General features: G+C 37.8%; 1 protein-coding gene across 1 annotated transcript in view; it reads right to left on the bottom strand.

The window, feature by feature from the left end:
• FOXN1 (forkhead box N1) overlaps positions 1–13,674 on the bottom strand; it is a 22,110-nt gene extending 8,436 nt beyond the window's left edge. The window contains exons 1-5 of the mRNA XM_019471796.1: positions 13,555–13,674; positions 11,242–11,745; positions 8,861–8,971; positions 2,664–2,791; positions 1,766–1,862 (exon numbers count right to left, since the gene is read on the bottom strand). Of these exons, the coding sequence (XP_019327341.1) occupies positions 1,766–1,862; positions 2,664–2,791; positions 8,861–8,971; positions 11,242–11,745; positions 13,555–13,674 (960 nt within the window). The remainder of the gene's footprint in view (positions 1–1,765; positions 1,863–2,663; positions 2,792–8,860; positions 8,972–11,241; positions 11,746–13,554) is intronic.
• Between the last annotated feature and the right edge of the window lie 2,504 nt (positions 13,675–16,178).

Raw genomic sequence — 16,178 nt, 5'->3', positions numbered from 1 at the left:
GGGACGTCTTCAACTAGATCAGGTTGCTTAGAGCCCCGTCCAACCTGACCTTGAATGTTTCCAGGGATGGGGTGTCTACAGCCTCTCTGGGCAACCTGTTCCAGTGTTTCACCACCCTCATTGCAAAAAATTTCCTCCTTATCTCTAGTCTAAATCTACCCCCCTTTAGTTTAAAGCCATTCCCCCTTGTCCTGTCGCAACAGGCCCTGCTAAAAAGTTTGCCGCCATCTTTTTTATAACCCCCCTTGAAGTACTGATAGGCTGCAAATTTTCCTTTGGATTATTAATATTTCTTGCAACTAGTGGTAAATGCATGGAAAATAGAGTTAATACTCTGTTAGGGACAAAATGCAAATCTTGAAATTTATTCTTGTTTTGAAAATGAAAAAAAATTTGCAGCTACTATGTTCTTGTCACGTGCCATTCTACCCTTCTTCTTTTCCCTGTTTAGGTTACTGACATTACTTAATTTCATGTGTGTTTAGCCTAAAAATCAGTTGTGTCCCTGTGACTTAACACAGTTAAGAGTGCTTCAGATTTCTTTCAGCGGATTATGGCCAGTCATGATGTGATGGGATACTTCTTGAATTATGATGGCAGGTTTCTTTATTTCTTCTCCCCTCTCTTGCTTGTAACAAATAATAGAGTAACTAATGATTCCTTTGGGAGGAAATCTGGGAATACAGAAGTATAATGGATCCTAACAGTTCTTCCTTCATGATAATGTGTATTCTTTTTCTCCAATTACTGACATGTTCAAATTTTCAAAATTTATCCTCAGTTAGTGTCCAAACCCATTGCAAAATTGTATCAGAACATTTATTTTTAGTTATTCTTAGTGTTCTTTTTTTAATACAAATGTTTGAATTGCCTTTCTGTAGCTGCTTTAATTTTGGTTTAATTGCTGCATGTTTATTTGCAATAGGAAACAGGACAGACTCATGTTGCTTTATTTTCATTTTTGGGCCTCGCTAACAGTTGCAGGTCACCCGATCTGGACTTTTAGTGAGATGTTTTTGAAGAATCAGCAATAACAAAGCTCTGTGTTGAGCAGCAGCCGACGATTCTATTATAGCTCTTTTTAAAATCTTAACTGTAATCCTGCTCTTGGATTATGTGCTGACTAATCTCTTTCCACTTGCATTCCAAGTGCGAGAAACCATTCTCTTATAGCATGGATTTAAATTTTGGTAGTATCTGCTGCAAACCATACACCCTTATCTTCACCAACATTACTGTGTCATTATGAGCTTAGTACCATTTATCACATAGTATACTTTTCTTTGTACAGTGCATGCAAGTGATGAAGTTGCCTAAGACGGATATCCCAGCTCCGGAACAGAGCAAGATAACCTTGAACCTCTGCTTCCACATGAGTCTGGAGGTGCTATTGATGGCCGAGGAAGCCACAAGACCAGTTTGGCCTGTATTTGAGATCTGAGAGGTAGGAATGGATGTGTTTTTAAAAATATTTGTCCTTTTTATGAGTTGTTAGTGAGGAACGGCCACTGTTAACTGCACAAACTCAAAGTTGGAACAGTTCTTAATATCTTTCTGTGTAAATATTACCGCGTATCGTGTTCACATTTCTTCCTAGGCCTAAAATGCTGGGTAGTTTGTGATCATGAAGGTATATAGCGTGTAATTGATTTGATATTAATCTACTAAGAAGTTATCCCTTTCAACAGATTGAATCCCCTCCCTTATTCCCTCTGCTGCCAGGTAAGCTTAGAGAGAGATTTCCCCCCCTGCCGGTGAAACTCACCTTAAAGTAAGGAAAGTGTTCCGTCATGAAATTGTAAATCTCACTGACTGGCAAACTCCCTGTCTTGCTGTTTTTGAGTGCCATGAAGATCAGGATGCTTTAGGGAGAGAAAGAAAAGTATTTTAGCCTGTTTTGCTTGACTCCTCAGAAGCAGAAAAAAGGACTGTTTTTCACAGTGCGTGTAATTACTCTGGCTTTCACTGTCATAGCACGAATACCGATGATGCTTAAAGTTTCCACTCAGTTGTTTATAAGCAATCTCCTTACACTGCTTAACCACTAGAGGTAATTCTCAAAGCCCATATAGAAGGTCCAACCTGGGTTTAAAATAAAGTAACAGAAGGTGGAATCAAGACCACAGCCTTCAAATCCTGCTAGTGTGTATTTATTTAAGGCTGTGTTTGAATGCTTAAACTGGTAAAGGCCACAAAGAGAATATCAAACTGACAGTGACTGAAGGTATAATTAAAGTTTAATTGTCTGATCTACTTTGTTAGACTGCTATTTGGGGGCTAAACCTGTGTGGTGATATGTTTTCTAGTCGTTTCCTTGCCCTAGTAAATGGAGGAAAAAATTAGTTTTAATACAGGTCTTGGAAAAGACAACTAAGTGTGATTAGTCTTGTGCTGATGAAATTTGCAACACCTAAGATTTTGTATTAGAGAAACGTCTTGCTTTTGTGGGGTGATCAAGACTGTTCACATGCTTTACAACATTTCATTTCCCTCTGCCTTGGCCCCAGAGTCTGGAACATCTTGTGATTCATACAAACAGAACAGAGCACACTGGGAACAAGACAAATAAGAGTAAGCATGTTATTGCAAATTATGCTGGAAATAGGCCATGGGTAAACAGTGTATTTCCTGTAACATTAGGACTTGAAAAAATATTTTATTACCTGTAGGAGTAGATGGGTTTGGGAAATAGAGGCTGCTGGGATTCTTGACTGCTTTGAGGAGCAATTCTTTGGTAAGGGTAGTGTGAAGAAGTAATATAAGTCACAGGATAGCTGCCTCCCGAGGGATACTGATGATACAATAAAAGAGATGTTACTTGGCTTAGCAATAACCTCTCAAAAATATTTCTTTCTTAATAACAGTATTAAACTATTTAGCTCTGAGGATATTGTCCTCTGCCTACATTTAATAGCTAATAGACCTAAAGTCTTTCTAGTATGGTATTGGAAAATATTAATATTACTAGTTAATGCTTAAGAAGTAGAAGGAACAGGGCATGTACGAGGAGGAACTCACTGGTATGTTGGCTGTTACCAGATCCTGTTGCAGTGTGTTCCAAACTGAAGTATGTAAAAAAAGTACTTTCTTTTATTATTGCCTGCTATGCTACTGAGTTCTTGTGAAAAATGGGAGTAACTGTACCCTATTGTCTCCAGATAATTCATAGTTTTATAGACCTAAAGCATATTTCCCTTCAGCCATCTCTTTTGCAGTTGAAGTATCTTAGCCTGCTCAGCCTCCCCTGAATATTGGACTATGCAGACAAGTAAATTAATGGTGTAATTTTATTTATATAAATTTAAAAAAAAACGGAATAAAGTACTTCAAACAATGTGCACCAAAGAAAAATAAGCCTATTAAGTAAAGCCACTAAAAATACAGGAAGAAACAGGGAAGTTTTGACTGAGCCTTGTTTGGTTTTGTGTGCTGTCTTTTTTGGTTTTTAGGTGGAGCGGGATACAACAAGGCAAAAATTCAAAGTGTATAAAATCTACTCCCAAGAGAATAGCATCCCAAAGCATCTGTTCAATTTGCTGTTATCAGGCAAGGCAGTAAAAAAAACCAAACAACAAAAGCTTTAGTGGTTGGCATCAGAATGTATATTAAAGGGAATGTACTATTATAGAAGAAGTTAGTAATGTCATTCCAGGGGTCAGGAGAGTGGCAGATGAGACATGTCTCATAGGTGGTTTTCATATCGCCTGACTTGTCCTGAAGCTGTGAGGCTACTCTCTGTTGGTTCCCTCCTTGTCAATGACAAGGAACAGGCTTCTCCAAGAGGCCGGGAGTTTAAGTGCTGTTAACCACGACCTCAAGCAGCTTCTTTTTTTTTCCCCATTTTCTGTATCAGAAAGCTAAAAAGAATAGCCAGGACACCAGAAATCATATAGCATTTATGCTACCCTCACCCCACCCCTAGGGACAAGCAGCAGAATGCTACCTGAGACTGAAATGCTAAGCTATCTCTTCAAGAGATCTCTAAGCCTGCCCAGCTCTCAAGACACAGTAAAGAAATGGCTGGCCTATCATGCGATCACCGTGATAGAAATACGCCAGTAAAGAAATGGCTGGCCTATCATGCGATTACCGTGATAGAAATACGCTAATGTAAAAAAATAGGTGAAAGAGGGGAGATAATACATATAGACAGCCTCAATTGCATCAGAATTTCTGTAGATTTGCTCTCAATTTTTTAACACAGCAGTTGGTCACATATTTTTCTTTTCCAAATTACAGTTTAAACCTGCTGGCAAGCAACTTTCAAGAACAAAGAAACACTACCCTGCTAAGGTAAGATACCATCAGTGGCCTCTCCGTGAGGCAAAGGCTCCCACTGAACTCAGAGCTCAGTGTGAGAGGAATTTCTGCCTCTTACAGATGAATCTTTCCAGGTGCCAGGGCTAGGGCATGGCCAAAATTAGGAGTCATGTCATATGCTATTAAAAAATCTACCTGCATGCCTTCCCCAGTACTCAAAGGTTGCTGAACCCTGTTCTAGTGTTTTACTGCTTAGCTCTAGAAGTCCTGTGTCATGAGGGTTTTATGGTTCCTCTGAAAGATTATAATGTAGCTTTTGAGACTTGTTGGGAAAATTTCCTTGATAATTAGTTTAATACGTCTCCTTAGTTTCTTACTGTCATTCCTATTTTCAGACCAATAGCTTCTGTTGCTCTTGGTCTTTGTCCCCTTAAAATGCCTGTGAGAGGTTATCATGTGCTTGCAAAATGTTCATAGTTTATTTATTTATTCTGGATTCTGAATAATTTATTTCAGTTTCTCAGTAATTTTATTGTTGTTGCTTGAGTTTTTGCCTGTTTGCTTTTTTCTTTCTAACATTGAACTGCCCGAAATGGAATGTGGAAAAACATACTGTATACACTAATTTGTTTGCTACAGTAAGCAGGGTGAAAGAAATGAGATGTACGAAATTAATCATGTCCTGCCTTGTTAAACTAAATACCGGGCAGAGCTGCAGTCTCCAGAGCAGCTGTGAACTAATTTCCGTGTGCATTTCTGTGCTGCCTGCTTTGTTGCATTGCGTGCAGATTTTTCACCCGAGTAGAAAACCGGGCAATTCATACAATGATTTTGATTTTATTGGTTTCAGTGGCTCTTTGAAAGGAAGGGATGCTAAGATGGGACTGGTTGTGATGTCATCACCAAAGGCAAGAACTGGGTGTTTTAAGGATTATTTCTGTTTTATTGGTTTCATTACTCCTTTTTGAGGGAACAGAGACTGGGGAATGGTCTGGTATGACAGGCTTGAGCTGGTTTTACAGTTGCACAACTGGCATGAAAGGTGTCTGTGTTTTATGGTGGGTGGTTAAGTGACTTCAGTAAGTGTCTGCTATTTCTTTCAGGTCAATAAGAAGTAGGTTTTTTTATGAGTCATTTGTGTTGTGTCCAGCAAAGGGGAAGGTGAGGCCATTTTATCATTTGGACAAAATTAACAGAGGAGTTGATGTCTCTCATCCCTGTAATGAAAAGTGAGGCGTAGTTTGAACACCCTTCACTTCAGGCTAAAGGGCCCGTTCTCTTGAGTGTAACTTCCTAGTGATTTAAATTGCTCTGCTCCATCCAAATTTGAAATGTAAAGTATTAATACTGGAGCTGCTTCATGCAAAAGATGTTATTCCACTTCTCAGTCTGGTATCACATGTTCTTTCATTTCCTAGTATCTGATTATGGCACACGGACAGCAATTCTACCTCTTACGACTTTGGCTGCTTATACCTATTGTTTTTCTCCTCTGAGTAGTAGACATGGTGCCATACTTTTACTACAGTAACATAAAGAAGCACAAATATTGAAAAGTCTAACAGAGACCTGCTGCAAGTAAGAGATCTGTCACAGCGCCAGCCTGCAGGTGGATGAAAGACTTTCCTCTTAGTGCTTGTTGTGTCTTGCCTAGCAGCTCCCGGAAGGTGTATTTCAGCTGTAACTTTGTAGGTTTTTTGAATGTGGTTAATGCCAATGTATAGTAATAGTACTGGTATCAAATCAGCAGTGACAGGGGAAGGGTGCCTGCTTCAGAATTAATAAAGAAATTAAAAAATATTGAAGTGAATTAACAAGCTAACTGGGGTTTCTGCTAAAGCAACACATAAAACTGACGTTTATACTGTGTGTGAGATGTATGGTGCTGTGGCACATCCACGTCTGTACTGCAGTCCCAGTGGGGAACTAGTTTATATTTGCAGCAGAGCCTTTGTGGCAAGTTAATCCTTCATCTGGGACCCTTTTCTTCTAAAATAACAATAATAAAATCAATCCATTGTAAGTTAGGATGGTAGTGTAATATTACCTTTCTTTTTATTCTATTTTATTAGTACCTTTTATCACTTCTATTGAGTTTTAGGCTAACAAGAAAAAACAAGTAAATTAATTATGATGGTGCTGATAAGAACTTAAAAGATAGTTACATTTTTGCCACATTATAGCAAAAAAAAAAAAGGTTGAGTAAATTCTGGCTAGCAGAATGCCAGAGTGATAGGTAAAAGAAAAAGCCAGGAGTGAGATTATTCTCTAGCCATATTTCCTGAATCAGTGTAGGAGAACTGCTTCTTTCCGTTGCCTATGCCTTCTCACATCTATTTAGCATCTGTACACTTCTCAAGCTTTACAAGGCTACCCGCTGAGGACAGGGGATACAAAAAGTCCTTTATGATGGAACTATTTGAACTTCAGTAGTAGCTGGACGCCCTAAGCGAATTGGTCTGTCCTTGTGCAACACCTAGTTGGAGAAGAACCTCAGTGCCCCTGAGTTCCTAAGCTGATTTAAATACAAAGTCCAGTTAGCGGACAGGGGCCGGCCACAGCTGAGGGAGCAGTGAGAGAAAGATGACAGTAATAGGAACCTGATTTTAGAAGTTTACTTCATGCAAGTTTTGGTACTTGAGGGGTGCTTATTGAGCTGCCTTGCCACACCATCCCGTTGATCGTTTTAACTGTCCCAGACACTAGAAGTTCAGAAAGGCTGTAGAAGGCCCTGAAGCTCTCCAAGTGGTTGATACAGTTAGTCCTTATTTTATTCCTCTCTATATCTGAGGGGTTATACACTGTAATAATGAGACACCTTCCTTTAAGTTTCAGTAGACAGGTGGGGGGTTTATAAGTATGAGAAATACACACTTAAAAATATGCAAAACCACTACTGAGGTATGGAACACTTTCATTCATCCTTAGTACTATGTTTTACAAAACTCTAACAAATGGAATTCCTAAAAAGTAATCTGTGACAGATGATTTAATTTTATCAATGATCATAAAATTCCTACATATGTCTATTCTTGTTCTTTATGGTCATTTAGCATCTGTTTTCAGAAGTTACTTAAATTTCCTCTTAAAGAAAACCATGCCAAAAATAACCTTTCTTTTTCCTCATTAGGGACTAAATCCTGGTGATGAATGGTATGATTACTGTTTCAATGACTCAGACTAGTAACACCATACGAATTAAAAATCCCAATGAAATATCGTATGGTAACCTATTTTTGTTTTCTTTGCACAGTTTTAAATTACTGCTCTGTTAGTCACATTTTTTATACTTCTTGAGCAAGTTGAATGAGATGGTACAGTTGATTCCCCAATATCAGTCATCAGTCACTGGGATCTGAGGAGTCATAACTCGTGTGAGCTTTTATGTTCAAAGATTTTATATATATGAATTTCCTGTAAGTTTAATTTAATTCAGTTCTAATGGTTGGGAGTTTTCGTAGTTGTGCTACTTTTGCATGTAGATTTCTGCCTATATATCTGAAAAATCCTCACTGCCTTAATTTCACCTTAAATAAGTTTTGGGGTTTGTTTGGTTGGTTGGTTTTTAAATAGGGTGTTTCAAGCATATTTTTATCTCCTCAAACGTCTGTCTTACTGAAAATTTTGTACGTTGCAGATAACTGAGCATAAAAGAGGAAAATTTCAGTGCATTGAATGGCACCACCATTTCTATCTAAAGGAAATTATTTAAAGACATTTCAGAGTCATGAAAATTACTTTCTGTAATACATACCCTCCCTGCATGCCAAGTTTTCAAAGCTCAGTAGACCATACTTACTAAGCTCTATAAATGTGTACTAGGATCATGTACGATTAAGATACGTATGTGTGATTTTACAAAGATAATGTCTGTATGCTGCTTTGAAAATATGAACTGACATGTATTCAAATGACATCTAAACACATGCAGAAAAACAAGGTGTCAGTTACTCCTGTGCATTTTTAGTATTAATAATATAGTTACATTATGGAAGAACAACCTTAATATTGTGCATTCTCATGCATCGTCAGCATTATTGTCAATTATGCTTCAGCTGAATAATCTTTCACCGGGGATGATGTAGCAGTCAAAAGATTGCAAAAGATGTGTGTGCCTTCAAGCACAAGGAAAGCGAGCATCATCTTGCTTTTAAAATTTTGCTTTAAAAGTGTTTTTCTATGTTTGATCTGAATTTTAAGTATACAGTCACATATATTTAATTTTTTTATTCGGAAGTTAAAGCACAGTTAATTCCCTGGGATCTTGAAATGCCAACAGTTATGTTCATAATTTATCTGGTTTCAAAGCCAATTTCTTGCACATAATGGTGAAAATATAAATGAGCAGTACCAAGATTCCATTTTTACAAGTTTGGTTGGGTTTTTTTTCTTTTTTTCTGGATGACCATTTAAAAATGCATTTAGATGTGGTTCTTTTGAGATCTCATTGTCGTAAACAAAATGTATGTATACAAACGCGGCCCTGCAAACACAAATTTAGCAGGTATTGTTTTGTGTCTCTTTTTGTATTATTACCATAACTACTATACCATTATAGTGCTAGAAATACAGGGGATTTTGGTTTACACATTGTACTGACCTGATGGAAAGGATGTGAGGGGCAATACATCTGCTGCACTTGAGGCTGATAGCAATACAAACCAGGCTGCCCTTCCAGTGGGGATGTCCTAAGCTTCATATCTGAATCCTGCTAGAAAATATTTAAGGAAAGAGTTATTGGAGAAAACACCTCAATTTAAAATAGAATAATTCTGTTAGTTACTGTTCTGATTTGTCTTTCATTATACTTACTACTTTTTTGGACTTGATTCTGTCACAATAAGTGTTATATAGAATTTGTTTTATATTCTAGTGGTACAAGAAGAAACATTGTTTCCTGCATTTATATAATTACTGCTTGAAAAAGGAAATCCCAATCCAAGTTCCATACAAAGAGCAATTCATAAAATGTCAGTTTCTGTTTATCTTTTTTCCCTACATACCCAAACTGCATACTCCAGCTTTCATTCCTGAGTGTGCACATGTGTCTCTGTCTCTCTTTTTCATACTCTGATTTTATCTTGCAGACTGTCAGTACCTCAAGCTGATGCTGGAGTTTTGTCATTAGGTAGAGGGTGAGGTCTATAATGCACAGGAAAGAGGTGGCAGAGAAGAATCAAAATAGGCTGACTTCTGAATTGGATCAAGATATAGGAAATATAGTAAGATTGTGATTTATTTCTGCAAATGTGGAAATAAACATAGAGAAGTTGATCAAGTCTTAATATCCCACAGGTCTGCCCAGCTGCCTGTCCGGGATTCCACACAGGGCTTGATTCTGTTCAGGGCTCAGGCTCCTGGATGTTAAATGTCGCTGTCTTTTAGGCAGAATGCTGAGTGCGCCCATACAGTGTGTGTGGTAACACTGGCTGCTTTAGAAGAGCAACTCAAACCAACTGCAGGCTAAGCAGAGAGCTAGATAGAGCTAGCTGGTGATAAACAGTGCAGGGAATGATGTGCCTTCAACAGTGTCCTTATCCACAGGCCTAGTGATTGACTTCAGGTTCCTTCCCCCACTTGACATCCATGGCCAGGAATTATCTTCTGAGAGCTGATGCCATAGACATCTTATTATTTCAAGGAACTAGTAGCACTTATCCTTCTGTTTTAAAGCAAGGCCATAATGACCATCTTTTATGGTATAGATTAGTGTAGGGGTACATATTAGACTTGATTTGATATCCTGGCACCAAGCAAATGCCACATCCAGTATTAATAAATGTCCATGCTATTTTGGTGACCATAAGATGAAGTTTTTCAGAAATGTCAACTTGCCAGCAGCGTGTAAGCTATTTAAGAGCTTTGAAGTTGCATGCTGACTGAACCAGTGGAGACATTAACAAGTAGCCCGTCTTCTCCTGAGTAGTCACACGTACTTGGTAAAGGGCCTCTGCAGTGCTAGCTTTACATTCTCTACATCTTGCAGCCTGGGGATTTGGGAAGAAAATGGGAATTTTTTTCATCAACTGCTTACAGCTTTTGCATTAAACTCATCTGACCTAGATGAGTGTTTATCCAGGAAATAAGAGATTTAGATCAATTTCCTCCTTAACCTGAATGGCTTCAATCCCCAGGTATGTACCCTGACAACATCCCTCCATTCCCTGGTAAATTGTCTTAATCCAATTAAGATTTTTTTTTTTTTAACCCTTCTTTCTTTTGGTAACCCTTGAATTCTTTGCCTCACAGCAATTTAGAACCAGTGGTTAAGGCCCTGTCCTGGGAGATGCAGACATTGTTTTTGTCTGCACTAGATTATGAAGATATGCTTTACATTTTGGATCACAGCAGAGGTACATTGTGGAGATACTGGAGGGTAATTTACCTTGTTTTTCAGGGATAATTTACCTTGTTTTTCAGGGATCTCTGTGCTGCCCTAAATAGGCAGTTGCCTCTATCCAGTATGTGAATTAGCCCAGGTACCTTTACACTGCACATACCATAAACAGATCTTATGTTTAATTTTAAGTAGTACTGATGTCTTAGAGTTTCTCTTCTGTTTGTGTCCAGAAAAATGCAGGTCAGCCGAGGTGTTGTAACAAATCTGATACACATGTCCTCATGCTTGAAAAATACCGTTTTGTGAACTTTTGTCCCTTGAAAATACTAGTTGATGACAACTACTGATATAAAACCTGTTCTCAGGAAGAATTTGGATATTTAGGATTCGTGTATTGTGTCTAGTGGAAAATCATTTGTCCTCGTGCACCTTTGAGGACTGTTTTTCAGTAGGGAAAGGCCATAAAATAGAGAACTTCGACAAATAAATATGGATGTCTATCCTGAGCTCTAGCCTGCAGCTTGACAAGAGACTAAATGTCCATGTAGTCACATGAAGAGATAAGAAAATAATTCCAAAAGTATATTTTTGCCATTGAAAACAGAAAAAAAAAAAAAAAAAAGGAAAGAAAAAATACTGACCATGACTTGTGAACTGTGATCTTGACCTGTGTTGCTGTATTGGAGGCTGTTACACCACGGTTGTTCTGTGGAGATGTTCGGAATGTGTGTAGGAAATGACTCTGACTCGTCAGGACCTGTAGATCCTGGTAAACCCTCAAAACCATCAATGCTTCTAGCATTTTTGAAGGGTGAACCTTCCGGTGGGAGGGCTTGATGTGCTTCCTGGAAGACATCTTCGCTGATCTGCCTCTTGTAAGGATGAAAGGGGTTTCTGGTGCTCTTGAGAAACCGGTCATAATTTCCTATAGTACTTTCCTCGTAACTGTACCGTCTGAATTTTTCAGTACTGAAAGACGCTTTAAATTTGTTCTTGCCACAGTGAATTCCTTGGCTTGTAGGGTATCTCCCATGAATTTGATCCTGGGCTGGAGAAGCAGGGCTGGGGCTGTGAGAAGACTCCGAACTCTTCCTTTCTGTCCTGCTGTCTGACTCATATGGTTGGCAATTATAACTGGGATTATCCTGCAATGAATTGTTGGCATTTATTTAGGATTAGTATGAGCAAATATTTTATTATTTTTATTATTTACAAAAAAGTACATTAAAAATATATTATTGATGAGAAGTATAAAATTACTAGTCCTAGCCACCTTCATGCAGGGAAGCCCTAAAAGATCTAAAGTTAAAGTTTCTGGTTACTTGGTATCCAAAACTGTTCAAAAGTAAATTAATAAAAGCATTGAGAAGACTGAGGTAATCTTAATTTGTGCAATCATCTTGGAGAAACAGGACATCTTAGGTAACTATTGACTAGTTGGTCTGACAATTTCAGGGAAAAGATGATGTATGATCAAGTGATGAAAGATTAAGTGACAGGAATATGATCAGTGCAAGTCTTGTCATATGCAAGTTTAGTCAAATAAGCTTGATCGCATTCTCTGATGGCGTTACAAGCGGCCAGATATGTTGCTAGTTACATCACTTCCTTTCATTAACATAGCCCCACTCATTCTGTGAGACAGGTAGGCTCTAGGCAGACATTTTAACCTTCTTCCTGTCTCATCTCCTCCCTTCCCTTTTGCACTTTAGCAAAAAGAAAATAACAGCTACTAAAGTGCTCTTTAATCTAGAAGAGAAAGGCTTAACAAGAACTAGTGTCTGGATCCTGAAGCTGAACACATTCAGCTCAGAAATTATGCATATTTTCCCTGACATCAAGGGTGTGTAACAACTTGGATGCCTTTTGAGAAGACACGCTTAAGTCAAGAGCAGGTTATTGTGTTCAGTGAAGGGGAAAATACAATGTTCTGTGTTACACAAAAAGTCAGACCAGATTATCAAGTGGTACCTTTCCTCTTTCCCCCTCTAAATCCAAGTTGGTCTTACATTATTTTAGGAGAACAGGTAAAGGAATATAGGCCTTCATGGAAGAACCAGATTTCAAGAAGTCCCAAAGGGAAGTTGGTGTAAAAGCCAGTGCTTTCTGCAGAGTGGAACATGGCACGGCTTTTCCATTCATTTGCACATGGGTCTGTGTGTCAAAGCGCTTAATGTTTTGTTCTGTCATGGATTCCTGCAGAAAGCAAGTCTGACCTCATGACGCTTTTGGCTTCTCACATGAACGCACACCTGCTCAGTTTGTAACTTCGTAATTCTTACTTCCTTGCTCTCCTCTATAGTCCTAATACATGTGTTTATGGTATCTTTTGTTAAATAAGAATTTTTAAAAACCCCTATATTTAGTTATATAAAGCTGTATGAGTGGCAGTGCTGTCAGTTCTCCACCTGAAATTTTGATAATAAAAGTATGACAATGGTTATTTTGCTGTTGTTTGATGAAAAACACTGTTCTCAGTTGTACTTTTGTTATGAAAGGTAAACATGATGAATATATAGGCAACAGGAGGGAGATAATTTTATTCCAAAAAAGTCCCAAGGAATTCTGAAGTGCTTGAAGGTATTCTCTACTGGCAGGGAGTAGACAAAAAGGTTCTGATGTCTCTCTGTCTGTCTGCTTTTTTATTTATTTATTTTAGAAACAGGATGAGAATTACTTTAACTGTAGCATTTTTACTGGGTTAGTAACTAGATGGATTGCCTGTTTTGTTTTTAAAGTAGTACAATTTTTGAGCAATCGAACAGGAAATTTAGCGTGGAGCTTAAGATTAGCTCAGAAGAGTAACTCAGGTTTCTACTCTTCAAGAATAAAACTTTCAATGTTGACTTTGTTACTAGTTAAGTATGCTGAGATTTAGTACAGCAATTGCTGAATATTGTATCTGAACTCGTGCCTCTGAAGAAAGAGAAACAGAACTGGGCCATCTTACTCACAGTTTGCTGAACTGGGGATACTGAATCCCCCTGTGTCTTCATGAGGTCTTGTCGGTCCCTTTCCAGAGTGTCCGAAGAAGAAAATTTAATATTAGATTGATCTTGGAGTAGTGAAACCATTACCAAATCCACGTCAGATAGAAATCCTGTTACGACAAAATCAAATTACAATAAATATTTTCTAAAACTTAAACTGTAAAAGAAACCATTCTGTTACGTGCAGATGACTAGACAGTGTTAGATGTGCAGCTGGACAATAACTCAACCTGCAGAATTCCTAATACAGTTGAATTTTTTTTTTTTAGCTCTCAAAGAAGTGTTCTGTAGGTGCAATTACAATGAAGATGCGATATGGAGTTTATATGGATTTACCACACAATTTTTATAAAAATAAGTCATTACTTTGTTTTCTATAGGTTCATAAGATAATGAAAATGTATCGCTTTGGGGTTATGCAAATGAAGCGATATCGCTTTATTGGAAGATTGTTATATAAATGCACCCCCATGGTTTTCAGTGGGGCTATATAAAATAAAAGGGTCTTTTTGCTGTCATTACTTAGACTGATGGTTACTACGGACTTATATTTTCGCTTTTACTTTTTTATTAGTACCAATCCCTTCAGCCTTTTTGTTTTGTTTTGCATGATTAAATGTATCTGAGATATGTAAATAACTTCATCATTCCATACCTATTTTTGCTAGTTGTATCTCCTCTCAAGTTCTCAATCTTTGATCTTTGGATATATGAGACATATCTGATGGTGTTCTTCGGATTAAGAGGAATAAATTTAATCTTCTAGTAATTTATTTTCTACCATAGTTTTTTCTCAGTCCTAGTTCACTGTAACCATGCAGTAAAACTACAAAAGAAGAACTCACATCCTCTTCTTATGTCACGCGCATAACACTGCACCAAGTGTGTACCTATGTAAAGATGTCTTGTGTTCATAGTTTAGATTTCAGATGTACAAGTTGGGGGAAAAAAGCCACTGTACTTCAAGAGTTAATTTGCAAAGTCTTTGCCACGTGTTTAAATGGCTGTTAGGTAAATAACTAAGGGGTTTATTAGGTTTGGTTAACAAAGATATATCACTTAAAAATGTGGAAAACCTTTTTGCCCTTACAGTTCAAAGAGAAATCTATATTTATGATGAGTAAGACTCCCCTGCCCAAGGGGATAAAGCACAATGGGGCTTGGAAATCAAGTATGAGGCCTATAGTAGTATATCAGGAAAAAATGATGTTAGATAAAGTTCAGAAATGTCTTAGGTGCAGACTCTTCTCCCAGTAGCTTAACTGGAGGCTGATGAGGAGGTATACTTCTAACTGACGCTCATCTTGAAAGAAGCAGGTGGGAAAACTGACAACTAGGAAATATATGTGCGTGTATATTTGTAAGTGTTCCACACTGTCTGCCCTTTAGTGCTGTTTTCCCATTTATCTTCAGGTTATACAACACTATGTCTGACCTCTCTTTTATACCGCAATTTTTCAACCCCGCTGCCTAATTTGTGGTATTAAGCATTAGAATTTTATTAAAAGCTTTTGTACAGTTTCGATTCTTGCCTAATGACTTTTGCATTGCAAGAGACATTTGACAAATGGTCACAAATAGGAGGAGCTTGAAAATCGGATTAATGGAAATAAGAAAACAGGCAAGTCAAAGCTCTGATTGTAGAGTATAATAATGCCTGAAGCTTTTCTGTTCTCATTATGTTTACCATTAGGATCTGTGACCGAACCAGATAAAAAGAAGCATTATCTAAAGGGTTAATTCAACAGGTCAGAAAGGTCTGGCTCTGCTTTCTGATGGCAATCAGACTTCCTTTCTGAAAACAAAGTGAATATATCATGGTTATTTGGACAGTCAATACAAAAGGTCCAGGAAAACCAAATGGTTATTGTCCCTCCCCTCCAAGACTTTTGCCAGGTTCTGTTTATGAATTTCATTTTGCTGTCTCATGGAGCCTGATAGGAAAGGAGGAGTCTTACTGCCATTTTAATACTGTAAAAATTCTTCCCTGCATAGTGAAAGTGTTTTACTGAATATTAAACGAGAAGCAGCCTTGTACTAAAACAATATCGAGCTGATAATCTGCATTCAATGGCAGTGATTTAATGCCTTCATCGAGAATCCATTTCAGAGGGATCTCCCACATGGGGAAGTGCATTCAATGGCAGTGATTTAATGCCTTCGTCGAGAATCCATTTCAGATCTCCCACATGGGGAAAAATCCCAAGCCTACGATCACAGTGCTGTGTTCAGTTTTCACATTAAGAACAGCACCGTTCTTAAGCAGCTCAGTAAAACTGCCTCTCCAAGTTATCCTTATCCTAGAAATGACATGCTGTGCATATGTCTTGCTGTGAGAGAAAAACCTCTGGCCATGTACTTCTGACTTTCTCGTTTTTTCTTGGAGTCCAAAATTCTCACTCCAAAAGCCATTTGCGACTTTACTTTCAGTGATCTGTATCACAGCAAGCTACAAATACAGATAAGTATAAACTGCCACATTAACACACTAAAAAATCTTTGCCGTTATTGTTCTTTAAATTTTGGTTTTTGTTTTTAAAATGTGCCTTAGAATAACTTTATTCTGTAGAAATAATGTATAAGAAAAA

This window comes from Aptenodytes forsteri, unplaced genomic scaffold (genome assembly GCF_000699145.1).
Source record: "Aptenodytes forsteri isolate BGI_AS27 unplaced genomic scaffold, ASM69914v1 Scaffold66, whole genome shotgun sequence".
Lineage (NCBI taxonomy): Eukaryota > Metazoa > Chordata > Aves > Sphenisciformes > Spheniscidae > Aptenodytes > Aptenodytes forsteri.
Note: the sequence above shows the minus strand (reverse complement) of the source record. Positions and strands in the feature narration are given on the sequence as shown.